The following is a 16,255-nucleotide window of genomic DNA, read 5'->3' on the forward strand; positions in this document are numbered from 1 at the left end:
AACCAGTGCTGATAAATCCCCCTGATTTACATCAGCAAAACTCAGTGCAGCCTTTCTTTTCTCCTTAGAAATGTCTCCTGCCTCACTCTGGTGTCTCTTCTCTCCTGGCCATTCAGCCTGAGAGAGTTCTTCTCCCTCCTCCTCTCTTTTTTGTGCTTGGAATGTGTTATCCTTCATTTCCTTTGCCTTTTTTTGTTGCTGTACCTTTTCTGGGGCTGGTCTTACCCACAGGTTGTCCTGTTTAGTCAGGTGGAACTCAGATCTGCTTTTCTGCTTCCAGCCTGCCTTTGCCTGCCTGTATTAATGTCTAGGTTTGTTTTTCCTTTCATTTTTGATGGCTGGCTGTAAGATAACACTTTTCTAGCCTGGCACTCAGCTCTCTCTTCCCAGTCAGCTTCAACAACAACATCCCAGCCTGACTTGACATTCTGACCCATAAAATGGTTACTATATTTTGAATATTTTGATTTATGCAGTTTTTCTGCCTTTCAAATGACTCATCTCTTGCATCTGCAAGCTTTACTGCCTTTACTTTGAAGATATTTCATGTCCTTGCTTCCCCTACCTGTCATTTTTCATTCAAATCCAAGCCTGATTTCTGCTTCTGCTGGTTCTGTTTTCCACCATCCCTTTTTTAAGTTCCTCAAACAACTGTTCCCTGCCTGCTCCCAGGCTCCTGGGGAAGAGCTTCTTCATTAAACAGACATAAATCTCCTTCATTGCACTCCTTAAATATTCCTCAAACTGCTTTTTTGGCACAGGATTGGCAAAAACTAGTGGTTAGAGTTAGTGCTGAGTGGTTAGAGTGAGTTCTGGTGCTTGGAATGCCCCCCAGGATGATTCCCTGGTGGTTGGCTGGTGTCTTTCTGGTTTGGGGACAAGGGTTTGGGGACAAGGTTCCTCCTGCTGATCTGGAGCCCTGGTGCAGTAGCTGCACATGGAACATGCTCATGGAAAAGAAGAGCTTTAATTCATTGCTCAAAACTGCAGACTGCACCTCATGCTGCTTTTATTTCTTCACTGGATGCTGGCTCTGTGGAAGCCCAAAGCCAAGAACACTTTTGCAAGTGATAATAGCAAAATCTTTAGGTATTCATGGTATGATTCTTTATCCACTGAAGTTAATGAGACTTTAAAATCTGCTCCAGAGAGAGCTGTGGGAGACCCCCAGCAAGTGACAGCTCTGTGAAGTTTGGGTAACTCTGCAGCTGAATTGGATTGAGTCAGATGTGAGGCTGAAAGCCCAACAGGACCTGACTCAGATCACCCACTAATGATCCCACAGATGCCCTTCATTTCTGGCCTGTTCTCTGGTGGAAAAGCCTTTGTTCCTTTAGGCCTCAGAAGCAAAATTCCCCAATTTCCATCCTGCCTGCAGCATGCCTGTGCCTTGTTCCCTGTGCCTGCTGGTCACAAATCCACAGGCACATTTCAATCTCCTTTCACCCCATGTGTTTGACCCCACATTTTTTTGTCCCTCTGAAGGATTTGACAGTTGCAGAATTCCTGCTCTTGGCCCCTGGTTTAGCTGGAGCTGTAAAACCAAGGCTGGATCTGTTGAAGACTCCTCCTGTGTCTGGCCTGGCCATCAGAGCTCCTGGTACTTAAATAATTAATAAATTACTTTAAAAAATAAGAGATAAGAGGAGGCAAGGAAGTAAGAGGTGAGGGAAATGATCCTTCTCTCCTGACACCACCATCCACATTTAAGTGACATAGCAAAGACCATGGTTTTAATTCTGCTTACAATACTGACTCTACAGATCCTCCCTCCCTTTTTTTTTTTTTTTAAGTGAAGAGGCTGCTGCACAGCCTTGAAGCCATTTTTGTCTTGGTAAAGATGCTTTCCTGCACCCAGAAACTGGATTTGGTGTGTGTGAGGAGCAGGGGAGTGGAGAGATGGAGGGTGAGGCAGGTTCTCCATTCAGGTTTTGCTGAGGAGTAGTTACAATAAAAACCTCTGCAGGTGTGACCTCCAGGGCTTTCTCTGAACTCAGGCAGATCTTTAAATCCTTGGGCTTCTCTAATAATTGGCAGGGGATATTTTTTTTGTCCCTTACAAATTCCATCCTATTCAGGGATCTCAGGGGGAATTGCTTCATAGCCAGCAAGCTCCAAGGCTGTGTTCCATCATTCCCACCTAGAAATGGAAGTGCCCTCAGGGCTCACCTGGCCAGAACCCAGCTGCAGTTACCAACAGTGTTTATAATGTGCCTCCAAAACATGTAAGATTTCAAATTGCAGAGACTTTTGCCCCTGCTGTTCCCAATAAATGCTGTTCAAGCCCCCACTGTCTCTGATGGCCAAAAACATCCTAATTTCCAGCCTACACATATTCACTGCTGGCCTGCACACATTTATTCCTAACATCATGTTTGGGCATAAATACATTTTCCCTTTTGTTGGTATTTTCCCTGTGGTGTTTATGTAGAATAATCGAATTCTCCCTTTGGCTTTCTTTTTTGCCAGGCTAAACAAGCCAAGCTATTTAGTTTCCCCTTACAAGACAGCTCCTCCTGCCTAATTTTACCCTTCAGAATCTCTTACTTGAACTGAAATTACCCACAATTTACAAGTAGTTCAGATGAAATCTTGCCAGACCCAATGTAAAGAGTGATAGCTCATCTCAGAAAGAATTACCTGATATTTTCTGGACTTGCATTTACCCTTTTTCATGGCCATGTCACATTTGTGACTCTCCTGGGATGGACTAATAAACCTGAACCTTTCACCTCTGTCCTTTGCAGCAGCTGCCAGCCCACAGCAGAAATTCTCAGTATTAGCCCCATCCTTGGCCTTCATTTTGTGCTATTAAATTTCATCTTGGTTTTCTCACTCCAGTTCTTGTCTTTGAGTTTTTCCTCTCTCATAGCCTGGTCCTGTTTTCTGTTAAAGGTGCCCTCCAAACTTCAGTAGGACCTTCTGAACCCTCCTCCTCATTCTGTGCTGAGGTCATTAATGAAAATTGGGGGTAGGCTCAAGAATGACCCTTCAGGAATTGCAGCAGCAGCCCAGGAGTTCCCTGGGAATCTCTTTCCTTTAATCAGTGCTTTCCCCACCTCAGGACTGCCAGAGGAATGCACAGTCTGGGGTTTCCCATCTGCTTCTCTGGTTTGATCCCACCTTTAATGCAGAGATCCCACATTTATGCATTTGAAAATTTGAGTTTAAAAATCTGGAAAACACATTTAATGATGTAAAAACGCAGCAGGGCCCCTTTCTAAATACACATGCTATAATCTAATGTACACATCAGTGATTTCAAATCCTACAGTTTCAGGGGATTTTAACTGCTGGTCACTTTGCTGTGCTCCTGCTTGTTGTCCATGTGAGCTCACCTCACTCAGCCCAAACTTTGCCTCTCCCTGCTTGGTCAGCCTTCCTGCACCCTCTCCAGTGTAAGCCAGAGGTGAAAAGGGAAAAGGGAGGAGTCTGGGGAGGTGTCCCAAAAATCTAAGAAGAAATTACTGGAACTGGGACGTTAAAATACTGTTGTACATCCAGCATGTCTGTCCCTGGGAGAATCCTCCAGAGAAGCAAGACCATGTGTGCTGGAACTGTGGTCCTGCCCTGATTTTATTCACTGATTATTCAGCCTCATTTTATTTTTACTGTGAAGTTTCAGGTCCCATCCTCAGGGGTTTTTCAGCCCCTCGTTGCCAACAAGAGGATTTTTGGCAGGTGACTGAGGACAACTTAAACCTGGGGAGAGTTGTCCCCATTGAAGTCTTTGGGAGAGTTTTAAGAGTGACTTAACCCACATGGTTCTTTATCAACATCTGTATTTTGGCCAACAGCAGTGTTTGTGCTCACAGGGTGTGTGTCAAATCCTCTTTTGGGGTGGAAAATGCAACCCTACAGGAAAGACTTAATGGTAAAAATACCTTTCCTCTGGTTTAGCGTGGGCAGACAGCTCTGATCACAGGAGGAGAACATCCCAAGCTAAAAACTGAAACACTGCACACATCCCCCCCAGATTTCTCCTAAGGCAGTCCAAGTGCTCATCCATGGGCAGGGGACTGATTAATGTGGTGTTAGATCTCAGTGTCCCTGCTTTGGTGGCTTTCCTGGTGCCAGCATGTGACACTGGGCTCGGGATAATGACTGGAAGGAAGACTCATTTATTCCTGCTTGGTGGGGGGCTTTTCAATCTCACACACAAAGGCACAACAAGAGCCAGCCACAGCAAGTTGGACAAATTCAACCTTGAAATGAGACACGGCTTCCTGGCTGCCAGGAGAATTAAAGTTTGAAACCACTTGTGAGGGGAAACAGTGCAGTTGCCATAGCTTGGAGTTCAGACAAGACTTGCTGCCTCTGTGAAAAGGGTTTCTTTAATGCAGCATTTTGGAGGAGTTCTGTGATTTGTGTGTGCAGGAGGTCAGTTGGAAGGAGTGGAGCAGTGCTGCCTGGCCTTGGTGGGTGAATTACTGGATGTGATTAAATGACCTTTTTGGTTTGGGTCACTGAGTTTCTGTAATAAAAGGATTGGCTGCCACATGGAGAGGGCTGTGAGCTGGGGAGGAAATCAAAATGAATGCCTGTCCTACTGTCCTTCTGACTGTAAATAATCCAAGTGTTGCTGTTTAGCCTGTTGAAAGCCTGCAGAAATGTTAATAGCGAAATACTTCCGTGGCAGGAGAAGACTTTGGTTCCAAGGCACTCCCTGTTCTTTAAGGATCTTTGTCTTCACAGGATTTGTCATTTTGCTCTCCATCAGAGCCCGTTTGTATCGATCCTCCTCAGGAAGGTGGTTGGAATGGAAAGTGCCTTCGACCACTGGGAAGGCAGCAGAACTCACTGCTGCAAGTGCTGCTGGTTTTAGATCCCAGGAGAAATCTGAAGCAATGATTGTCATTATATTTTCATTCTCTTTGCCTTCAACAACAAACCATAAAGGCTGTATTCAAATTGCCTGCTTTAAAGATCTTGAACAGAGTACCAGAGTAACAGTGAGCTGAATTGCTCCATAGTTTGGATTTCTAGGATTCACCATGGCTGAATACAGACAGAATTTAGGGATTTTTAATGCAGTTTTTCCAACACACCAACTGCTTTATTCCAAGGAGGTGCTCTCAAAATGTTCCTGCAGCTTTAACAGTGACAGGTGAGATTTGCAGAACTTATTAAAACAACTTTGCCACCATCGAAGCCAACAGAAAAACCCTCTCAGTGCTTTCATGGCAAAAGGATTGGGTGTCCTGGCACCTTGAATTCCCTTGGAGGGAAAAAAGGAATAATTTCCTCCATTCATGAGCACTGTTTTCTGCAGGGTTTCTTTGGAAAAGTGGCTGGAAGAGGTGCTTCCCAACTGGCCAACTTCCTCTGGTCTCAGCAGGTGCAGCACTGCCCACTCCAGGCTCTGCCAGCAGTGTTAGATCCAAACTCCAAGCCAAAACTAGATTTTATGTCTTTCAGGGAAGAATTATGTAAAAAGGCAGTGGAAAGGGTTTTGTGCAGCATTGTTGGAATAATTTCAAACTAATCAACAGTGGGTTGATTGAAAACATTGGGGTTTTAAAGACAAACACTTCATATTCCAGATATTCTGCAGTCAGGGACTGAAAGGAAACTCACTTTGATTTTTCATTGTCCATCAGCATAACAAACATAATAATGCTGGATTAGACCACCAGTTTTGCTAACTAAAATTATTAATGAAGCAATTGTCTTTTCACACAAGGGTTCTCTGTGTTTATTATGGTTTTTGAGACCAGCCCTGATTCCTGCAAACCTCGTGCTGCTCTGCTCATGGTGTGAAATCCATAATTTTGGGAGCTGGAAGGAGGCTGGGCAGGTCCGAGGAGCTCTCAGTCTATCAGTGGCTTTGTGTTTACAGTTCATTAGCCCATGTTTAAAAATACCACACTGCCAATTTATCTCACAGCTGGGTTCATGCACATTTTGAGCTGATCTCTTGCTGAACAAAATCTCCTTTTGCTTCAGCTTGCAGATTCCCTCGTGCCCTTGGAGATCAAGCCTGGTATTTCCTTGGCAACAGTTTCTGCTGTGCTGCATACTAAGGACAACAAGCACGTGCTGCAGGTACAGTCTAATGGGAAAGGGAGAAAAATATCCTTACTCTGGCTTTTCCTGCCATCCAGGAGCCCAGCAAGCCCTCCTGCAGCTCCTTCCCACTGGGACAGAGCTCTTGGCAGAGGCTTTGCCCTGGCATGTGCAGGTGAGGAATTACACCCAGAGCAAGGAGTGGGATGCAAATAAATCTCTCTGCCCTCTTTTCCTTGGCCATGTGCCTGGCTGAGATGAATGGGGAAGTGAGATAATTCCGGAAGAGAGGCTACAGATCATCCTGCTGTCTTCCAGAGTCAGGAACAGCATCAGCCAACCTGTCAGGACCAAGGGTTAGAGGAGAGAGATGACCTGGGACATCAGGCTTGGGAAGGGACTGTCTGCCTTCAGTTTCCCTGGAGGTTGTGCACCTCTCCTCTCCCTTCCTGCAACCCCCTTCAGGCTGGCACTGGAATTCCTGGCATGAATGCTCTGCAGGAGGAGGTGATGTCCAGGGACCTGCCCAGCAGTGGCTGCCCTGGTCCCCTTTCTGTCAGATCCATGAGCCTGCAGGACCTCACTGAGCAACCCTTCCCACACTGGGCAGCAGAGCTGGCTGGGCCCAGGACACTTGGGAAGGGAGCCCAGTGTGGAAATGTCAGGGATGTGAAGGTTGGTGAGGATTTCTGTCAGAGCACAGCAGACAGGCTGCCCCCCTCTTCCCAAGCTGCTTCCCTGGAAACCCTCAGCAGCTCTGGGAAGTGCTGCAATGGGATTGGTCTGAGGCTGCTGTTTTCATTTTCTCCCTTCTCCACTCATTCCTGCTGCCAAATCAACTTAGACCTGGGCTTAAAATGCCAGAGTCCTCATAAATGGCTGGAGCTAAGCCACGTTCTCATTCCCTGAGTAGTTGCTCTCTCTGAATTTGCCTGTTTCCCAACCTGTTGCATCTTTTTTTTTTCCTTCTCATCCATCAGCTCCCTCCAAAACCTCCCCAACCTCCTGCCAGCAAGAAGAGGAAGCGGGTGAGTGATGATGTGCCCGAGTGCAAATCTTTGAAGCCTCTGCTGAGTGGCTCCATCCCCATGGACCAGTTTGTGCAGACTCTGGAGAAGGTGAGGAGTCTTTGGTGGCAGGTGGGATTCCAGCAGGTTTCTGCCCATCTCAGATTTGCTGCTCTGGTAGCAGAGAGAGGGGAAATGATTTTAGTGTAGCTTGAAATGGAGAAAGGCCAGTGAGTGGCTAAAGTGCTCCAGGGTGTCCCTGCACCTCAGAACAGAGGGAATTGTTCCCTGTGGAGCTGTGTCCTACAGTGCAGGGCTCATGTCAGTTTGTCATGGAAGCAGAGCTTGTGGGTGGGTGATTTGCTTCACAGAACTTTTGGATTCAGCAGCTGAGGGAGTCTCAAAAGCATTTAAATTTCCAGAAGATTTGTAAGAAGGTGACCAAGTGAAGAACAGATCCTGGGAATGTCTCCACTGGTGGAGGAGCCTCCTGAGAAGCTGCACAAATTTGGTTGCTGCTCTGTGGAGTCTCATTCTCACATACAGGAGATAAAGGATTGCAGACTTCCAGTGCCTAAAGGGGCTGGAAGTCTGGAGAGGGATTTGGGACAAGGGATGGAGGGGCTGGACACAGGGAATGTCTTCCCATTGCCAGAGGGCAGGGATGGATGGGATATTGGGAAGGAATTGTTCCCTGTGATGGTGGGGAGGCCCTGGAATAGAATTCCCAGAGAAGCTGTGGCTGCTCCTGGATCCCTGGAAGTGTCCAAGGCCAGGTTGGACAGGGCTTGGAGCAGCCTGGGATGGTGGAAGGTGTCCCTGCCCATGGCAGGAGGTGGAACTGGATGAGATTTAAGGTCCTTCCCAGCCAAACCAATCTGTGATTGCATGAAATTCCCCCTCACCCTTGTGCCTGGTCTCTCCTCTGTCCCAGTTTCCCTGAGCTGATTTCCCTCTCTCTCCCCCTCCCACCCCAAATCCAGCACGGCTTCAGCGACGTGAAGGTGGAGGACACGGCCAAGGGCCACATTGTGCTGCTGCAGGAGGCAGAGACCCTGATCCAGCTGGAGGAGGACTCCACCCACATCATCTGTGACAATGACGAGCCCCTGAGGGTCAAACTGAGGGACCTGGTGCTCAAATTCCTGCAGAAATTTTAGCTCATAGACATCAGGAGGCTCTGCAAGGAGAGAGCCTGGAGCAGCAGAACTTGGAGCTGTCCAAGGAGAGAGAGAGAGAGAGAGAGAGAGAGAATTTTGTGATTCAGAGAGACCAGAAACCACCTTCCCCTTCATGGAGGAGCAAGGGAGTATTTTTAATATCTATTTTTTAAATCTTATTTTTAAGCTGTTTTGAAGTATTTGAGAGGAGATTCCTGTTGTGTAAAATTGGGAGCTGGGAATCTTACAGGAGATGGGAGCTGCAGAGTAAATAACTGGAGGGTTTATTTACACCAGGGTGAACTGCTGCTCCCCTGTGTCCCTCAGCAGTCTCTGCCCCAGTTCTTCACCTGACAGAACTCTGTAGGACATTGAAACAAAGGCCTTTTTCCTCCCACTGCTTCTTCCCAATCCCCAGATCCCATTCCCTGCCTCTCCTCCCTGTGTGTCCTTCACTGCCACGAGGAGGGGAGAGCTGGTGAGGCAAAGATTGTACAAATAAAAATGGGAAAAGAGGTCTGGTGGACATGGAGAAGGGTGGGAAAAGCCTGGCCATTCCCTGCACAAGCAGAGGCACTTTGGAAAAGCTTTACCCTGTAGGAATTCAAGTGTTTATTGATGCTGCAGCCTCACCTGTTCCATCCAGATCTGTCCATGGAGCTCCAGGCCCTTCCCCACAGCTGGTTCCTCCTGGGTTCCTCCATCAGCAGTGGAGGAAACACCTCAGGAAGACACTTAGGGAAGTCCATAAAGTAGGAAAATTCCTAATGCTCATAAAAAACCTTCTGAGATTTAAGTGCCTCTTGTTTCTACCTTCCAAAAACTTGTTCTTTCAGCCCCCCCCTCCCAAATCCTGGATGGAATTCTCAGTCATTTCTCCAAAGCCATCTGTACTGCAGACCTGGGGAGGCTTTTCCCTCCCCAAATCACGTATGTGGGACCTCACCTCAGTCAATAGTATTGCTTTTAAAGGCAACCCATTTCTCAGATTTACTGCTGTTCATTTTTTATTGGATTGTTTTGTATTTATTTGGTGTTAAAAAATAAAAAGCAGAGTGAGACTGCCCAGGAGGGAGCACATCCTGTGGTTTATAAAAGCCTCTCCGTGCCCATTCCACATCTTTGTCCTGACACCTTTGGGAAATAAAGCTGCTGCACCAGTTCATCCCTTTGAGGAGATGCAGGCAGTGGAAGCAGCTCTGTAATGAAATCTCTTTGCCACTGCAGTGTCCCCATCCCACTCCATTGCCATGAAGGATTTCTGTTGGCTTGGCTGTGCAGATCCCAGCACCCACACCTTTATCCTGTGTGTGCCCTGGCTGTGTGACGAGTGCTGTCATCAACAGGAAAAACTTGGGGCAATGGAATGAAATCCTCATCAGGGTTTGCAGCTTTGCTGCTTTAGCATCACTTAAAAACAAAGAACTGGGATCATTTCACTTTAATAAACTCCAAAGGGATTATTCCTAACCCAGAGAGGCAGTGGGATAAACTCATCTTTCTGCTGGTTACCTCAGCTCCAGCACTGATCCCACTGCTCCAGTGCCTTCCTTTTCACATTCCTAAGGCTTTCTCACCCTCCTCAGGGGGAGAAAGTAAAAATTAAAAGCTTTTACATTTTTCTTCCTGTCATTTTGAGCAGGAAAACTTCTCATTGTTCCATCAGTCCAGCAGCTGAGAGTGGATTGTTTTGTTATGTTCAGGTTGTGCCTGCTGGAGAAACAAACATGCTGGGAGGGGAATTCTTTAATGAGAAACCCTAATTAAACTGGAAAAAGAAGTGCTTGTTCCTTCTGCACCGAGAGAGAAGAACAAACAGCATTTCTTCAGGGTGGGTCAGTCCTGCAGAGGGAACTGTGGCAGCCCTGGATGCTGCCAGGGGAAGAGTACCATGGATGCAATCCAGGCTTTATCCAGAAGTTCCCAGTTTAATGGCCAAAGAACAGCAAAGGTTCCTGGCTTCACTCTCCTGCTCCCAGAAGGGAAAATAAATCCCCATGGCCCCCACGTGGTTCCTTGTGCCATGTCCATCCCCATTCCCTGGATCCCACATCCCTCCCTGAGCTGCTCTGGCCTCTCTCCACTGCTCCCCTCATTAAACACAATTAGTGGGGTGTGTGGCAAGTGATTAATTCCCAGTGAGTTCCCAACCCTGTGCTCCCACAGAAATAATGGGGAGGAAAGGTTAAAATCAGATTTCTGCTCTTGGATGGTTTTATGGAACAGCTGTTCCTGACTGGAGAGGAGTTCATTGTGGTTCTTCTCCATTCATGTGAGACCCATTGAAAACAACTGGACCAGATCAATCAGTGCCAGGCTCAGTCACTGTCACTGGGGTCTGTCCCCTCCGTGGGCACCTGGACATGAGGAGCAGAGGGAAACTGCAGCCAGGTGCTGGATCTGTGCCCCAGCAGCAGCTCAGCCTTTGGGAGGAGTGGGAATGAGAGCAGAGGGATTTGGGATTGGCTGCACATCATGGCCTGGGCAGGCTCGTGCTGGGAAAGGTGGGATCTGACAGGCCCCATTCACCTGTCACAGGTGAGCTGTCACCTGGGAGCCATGGATTGTGATCTCATCCCTCAAGGATCCATCAACTGTGACCTCATCCCTTGAGGATCCATGGGCTGTGAGTTCATCCCTCGAGGATCCATGAACTATGAATTCAGTGCTTGAGGATCCATGAATTGTGACCCCATCCCTCAAGGATCCATGGACTGTGTGTTCATCCCTCAAGGATCCATGGATTGTGAGTTCATCCCTCAAGGATCCATGGGCTGTGACCTCATCCCTTGAGGATCCATGAACTATGAATTCAGTGCTTGAGAATCCATGGGTTGTGAGTTCATCCCTCAAGGATCCATGGACTGTGAGTTCATCCCTCTAAGATCCATGAACTATCAACTCATTGTTTGAGGGTCCATGGATTGTGAGCTCATCCCTTGAGGATCCATGGATTGTGAGTTCATCCCTTGAGGATCCATGGACTGTGACCCCATCCCTTGAGGATCCATAGATTGTGAGTTCATCCCTTGAGGATCCATGGATTATGACCCCATTGAGGACCATGTTGGGGACAGGTCCTCCCTCAAGGGCCAGTCACCCAGAATGGGTGGCAGCAGGTCCTTTCCTGGCCTCCAGCCAGAGCTGGTGGCTTTCATGGCACTGCTGGGCAGAATGGGAGCAATTCCAGTGAAATTGCTTTTTATCAAGGAGTGATCATCCAGAAGGGAGAATGGAGGGCACTTTGTAGTGCAGAGGAGTGGAGTGTAAAGCACTTCACCCTGCCCTCCTCCTGGGAGCAGGGAATGAATTATTAACAGGACTTACCACCTCTGTTTCCTCATCCCAGGGCACAAACCCTCACAGAGAAACGGAAATGGAACCACAGCTGTGGCTCCTCTCACCAAACACAGCAGTTACAGCAGGAAAAAATATTGATCAGGAGATTTTTACCTCAGGAAAAGCCTCAGGAGAAAATGGGCTCTAGCTGGGTCCGTGCCCAAGATGCTGCTGGGCTGGTTTGGGAGCCAGATCCCAACCCAGCATCCCACTGCTGCTGCAGGCCAGGGTCCTGGAGTGGGGAATTCTGTGCCCTTCCCTGCTAGGGATGGCCCTGCCTCCCTGCAATGTTTTGGGGAGAAATCGCAGGCATTTGGAAGGCTGAGCATCCACCTCCTCCCTCCAGGACTAAAATCCTTTGGGGTTTCCCTGAAACCTCTCCTGGAAACAAACCCAAGCACAAACCAAGCCTTACTCCAAGGCAGAAGGGAAAGGAAAGAACACAGTTGCCAGTGGGAACAGCAGCAAGGGCAGGAGACACAGAGGTGAAAAGTGACAACAGAGGCAAAAAGTGACCACAGAGGAAGCAGCTGCTCAGGAGGGAGGGCAAAAAACAAAAGGCAGCAGGAAGGGAGGAAATCCATCACATGCAGGAAATCCTGGGGGATTCCCAGCCCAGCATGGAGGGGATCCCATGGCTCATGGCCCAGCTGGCTCCATTCCTCCCCTCTGCTCCTCCCTGCAGGTTCAAAGCTGGGAATCTTCTTATAAACCTCATGGATCTGTTTGGCTTTTCCACTTCAGCCTCCTGCGCAGGAGAGGGACCAGGAGCATCCTGAGCCAGCAATGCCACAGGAGCTGTCCCTAAAGGTTCTGGGCTCTGGATCCCCAGGCAGGGATGGGCTGGTTTGCCATCCCAGCACTGCCTCAGCTGCTGCTTTCATTGCCTACAAACAGCCACACAAGCAGCAGAACTGGGATGGGATGGGATGGGATGGGATGGGATGGGATGGGATGGGATGGGATGGGATGGGATGGGATGGGATGGGATGGGATGGGATGGGATGGGATGGGATGGGATGGGATGGGATGGGATGGGATGGGATGGGATGGGATGGAATGTCCCTGGAAGCCACTCAGGGTCCAGCTCCTCCCAAGGGCTCTCCTGGCCCAGCCATGAGCTCACCAGGGACACGATGGGGTTTAGCTCCAAGCACTGCCATCCCTGAGGAGTTTCCAGCATTCCAGACCAGCTCACCTGCTCCATGGGAACACAAGCCCTGGAGATGCCTGGTTTTGGGATGTCCCAGGACCAGGAGCAGCAACAGCCCCGTGCAGGGCCCCTCTCCCAGCCCCAGCAAAGAGGCACCGAGACGCTCCCAAGTTAAACTCTCCATTTATTGGAACCTTTTACAAAAAACTCAACATTGTGCTCGTGTTGAAGGAGTGTTCCTTGTCTCTCAGTTCCTGTTGGATTTGAAATCCTGGTGCTCACAGCACCGTGGGCACAAGGGGAGGGCAAGGGCCGTGTGACACGGGCGGGGCCGGGGCCGTGTCACCTCAGTCGTTGCTATTTACAGCGGGAAAGGCCTCGCTCCGTGCCTGGGGCAAGCAGCAGAAACTCTGGAAGAGGGAAAAGGTGCAGCTGCCAAGAGCCCTTCCCGTCTCCTCAGGGCTGGGATGGTGGAGGCCACGTGCCCCAGGAGCTGGGATGGATCATACAACCAAACCTGAGCTTTGGAGTGACCCTGGGATGCCCTGAAGATCCCGGGAGAACGATGGGTGGGAGCAAGGAAGGATGTTTGGGATGGTGGCACGGGAGGGAGCACTCTCTGGAAAAGCTCCCTCTCCTCCCTGGTGGAGGGGCCTCAAGACAGCTCAGGTGCTGGCATGTCTCAGGAGCAGAAAGCTGAGCTGTGAATGCCACTCCTGTACTCCAGGGGGTTCCATGGTGGTTGGGATGATTTGGGAAAGAGCTGCAGCAGTAGGACTGGGAGGGGCAGCACCAGCCCTGTGGGTGGGGAAGATGTTCCTGCTGGCATTTCATTTCCCCACATAATCCCATCCCTCCCAACGCTGCTGCTGCCCAGGTATCTCCCAGGAGCAGCCTCTTTACCCCTTCACCCCCAAATCCTTCCCCTTTAGGGGCACTCAGCAGGGAGGAATTCATCCCATGTCACACAGAGAGATCCCACTGCACATCCTGTCCCTGCTCCAGCACAGTGGACAGGGGGACCCTCCCAGCAAAAAAAAAAAAACAGCTTGGGAAAAGGCCAAAGAGAGTGAGGAAGAACAGCTGGATTTGTTCTGCTGATTCCTGATCTCAACTGGCCTCAAATCAAACCTCAGCAAGGGAGAGCAGAATTCCCTGCCTGGGGCTCCGACACCCTGAGCATCCCGAGTCCCAGGACACCCTGGGAATGCCAACTCTTCCCATCCCATCCATGCTCCCCCAGGCTCTCACTGGAATAACCCTTCCCTTCGGATTTTGGAAAGGCTGGAGGCTGCTGAGCAGTGCCTGTGTTGGATGAAGTGCAGTCTGTGCCCACATCACTCCGTGCTCCAGGAGGGCTGGGAAGGCAGAGCTGACCCCGGGCCTGGGCTGTACCTGAGCCACGGCATCGCTGCTAACGAACCCCACTAATGAGGGGGGAATTAAAGCCCTGGAAGAGGAGCTCAGGCCCCTCAGGAATGCTGGAGCTGACACAGCTCCAGACAAGTGCCACATTTCCACCCCGGGCAGGGGCAGAGAACCCTTCCAGGTGTTCCAGGGCCTTGCAGGGGTCTCCCATGGCATTTTTAAGCAGACTGAGACTTCACGTGCTGCATTTTTGGGCATCTGATGTTAAAACAAAAAGGGAATGGAAAGGAGGGGGAAAAAATAGGAAAAGATTCCTTGATCCGTGTTTTGCTGTGGTCAGTGGTGCTGGTGAAGGCACGAGCCATGGGCTCTGCTAGGAACAGGCTGCTCCTTCCCTCCCCACAGAGGAAGTGTCAGTGCTGATAGGAAAACCTAGGGAGAGGAGTTTGGAGGGCCCCAAAACGTGGTGCAAGAGGAGCACAGGCAGGGCTGACCTCAGGAATGAGCCCAGGAGCTGCTGCTGGACCATCCCTGCTCCCACACACCAGGGGTGACATCCAGGAAAACCAGGGACATCGAGGTGACCACACAAGTGCCACTTTGCCACCTACCCAGCAAGAGCTTCTCCAGGCTGCTCACAAACACCTGGGATGTGCTCAGGGAGAACATCACATGAGGGCCAAGCTCTGCCCTTCCCTCCTGTGCTCCCCTCTTGTCCAGCTGGGCCTGAGGCAGGATGGAGCAGCAGCTGAGCCCGGGTGGTCACAGTGTGACAGCATTTTGCTCTGGGGGAGAGGAACCAGCTCCAAACCCACACTGTGAAAGTGATCCCAGCAGCATCACACCCTGGGAAGCTCCTGTTGGGATTAAACCTCGGACACAGCCCAAAGCCAGGCTGTGAGGATGGGCTGGGGTTAAGGCAGCTGTGCTGAGGCCCACAGCAAACCCGACAGGGCCATGGAGCACTCTGGGAGGGGGACGAGGCAGAGTGGGAATCGCAGCTCTGGCACACCCAGGCTGAGCACAGAGAAGGGTCAGAGCCTTCAGAGCCTTCAGGAGCCTGGAGCACCCCCAGCCCTGGCTGTGCTGCAGGTGGATGTTCCCTAAGCCCCAAACACACTCCCTGTCTTTAGAGGATCAGCAGGACGAGGTGGAAAAGACTCTGAGACAGCAGCAACTGAACCCCCCAGGCTGCGGCTCGGGAACAGCCCAGGGGCAGAGCTGGAGCCAGGAAGGACCATCCAGGCCAACCTCACCCCTCTCCAGGGGCTCAGGGTGGGGAGCAGAGCAAAGGGCTCCTCACCAGGTGACACTGAGAGGCCTCAGTAGTAGCCACAGGGCAAGAGAAGCCAGGATCTGGTGGGTGGGAAGGGCTGTGCCATGGGAGGAAGGATGGGGACAGCAGTGGTAACAGGACGCTGCACCCAAACACCTCAACCTGGCCTTGCTACAGTCTCCTGGGATAGGCTGAAGGGTCCAGAGGGGGAAATGGGGTGGGGAGAGGGGAGGGAAAAGAAAAGAAAACAAAAAAGCGCCTTATGTGGCAAATCTAAAACACTTTCATTTTAAATAACAATAATTATAATTAAAAAGAACGGCTGCCCTTGGCTAGCAAAGGGGCAGAGCCAGTGGCCAGCGAGCCATTCCTCAGTGTACGATCCGTGGGTGTGTCCTCACAGCAGCCATGGGGTCCCACTCCCTGTCCGGGTGAGTCACTGTGGGAAGAGCCTGTCCCAGTCCAGGCTGGCCCGTTTGCCACAGCCTTGTGCACTCCCAGCCCACCAAAGCAGCCCCGTGCCACCTCTCTGGGAGCTGGCAGCGTCCAGCTCGCCCAGCTCTAGATGAACTTGAAGCATTTGGTCTTGTCGTGGGGCAGGCGGGTCTTGAAGAGGACCGAGTCGACGCGGAACTGGGTGTAGAGCAGGGGCATGTACCCGTACACCTTCACAAAGAAGTTGATGCACTTGTGCCGCTCGTGGAAGTGGGAATCGTCGTGGGAAAGCGCCTGGGGGCAGCCGGGGCAGCGGAAGGTCCAGCGGGAGGTCACCTGCCAGGAGGGACAGAGGTGTCAGCGCCACGCTGCCCACAGCCCAGCCCGGGCACGGGGGGAACCTCAGCGTGGGTTGGGTTGGAAGGGAGCTCAAAGCTCATCCAGTTCCACCCCCTGCCATGGCCAGGGACACCTTCCACTATGCCAGGGTGCTCCAGCCTGGCCTTGGACA

The 16,255-nt window shown here is 50.5% G+C and overlaps 2 protein-coding genes across 8 annotated transcripts in view; one reads left to right on the plus strand and one right to left on the minus strand.

Moving 5' to 3' along the window:
• Positions 1–9,239, plus strand: part of INTS9 (integrator complex subunit 9) — a 59,642-nt gene extending 50,403 nt beyond the window's left edge. The window contains exons 15-17 of the mRNA XM_050973195.1: positions 5,947–6,045; positions 6,987–7,124; positions 7,997–9,239. Of these exons, the coding sequence (XP_050829152.1) occupies positions 5,947–6,045; positions 6,987–7,124; positions 7,997–8,173 (414 nt within the window). The 3' untranslated portion in view covers positions 8,174–9,239. The remainder of the gene's footprint in view (positions 1–5,946; positions 6,046–6,986; positions 7,125–7,996) is intronic.
• A 3,592-nt stretch (positions 9,240–12,831) lies between these two features.
• The window catches only part of EXTL3 (exostosin like glycosyltransferase 3), a 139,853-nt gene continuing 136,429 nt past the window's right edge, over positions 12,832–16,255 (minus strand). For all 7 annotated transcript variants that reach the window (XM_050973194.1, XM_050973192.1, XM_018923174.3 and 4 more), the window contains one exon: positions 12,832–16,080. In XM_050973194.1, coding sequence (XP_050829151.1) covers positions 15,871–16,080 — 210 coding nt within the window. In that variant the 3' untranslated portion in view covers positions 12,832–15,870. The remainder of the gene's footprint in view (positions 16,081–16,255) is intronic.

Source organism: Serinus canaria, chromosome 3 (assembly GCF_022539315.1).
Source record: "Serinus canaria isolate serCan28SL12 chromosome 3, serCan2020, whole genome shotgun sequence".
Lineage (NCBI taxonomy): Eukaryota > Metazoa > Chordata > Aves > Passeriformes > Fringillidae > Serinus > Serinus canaria.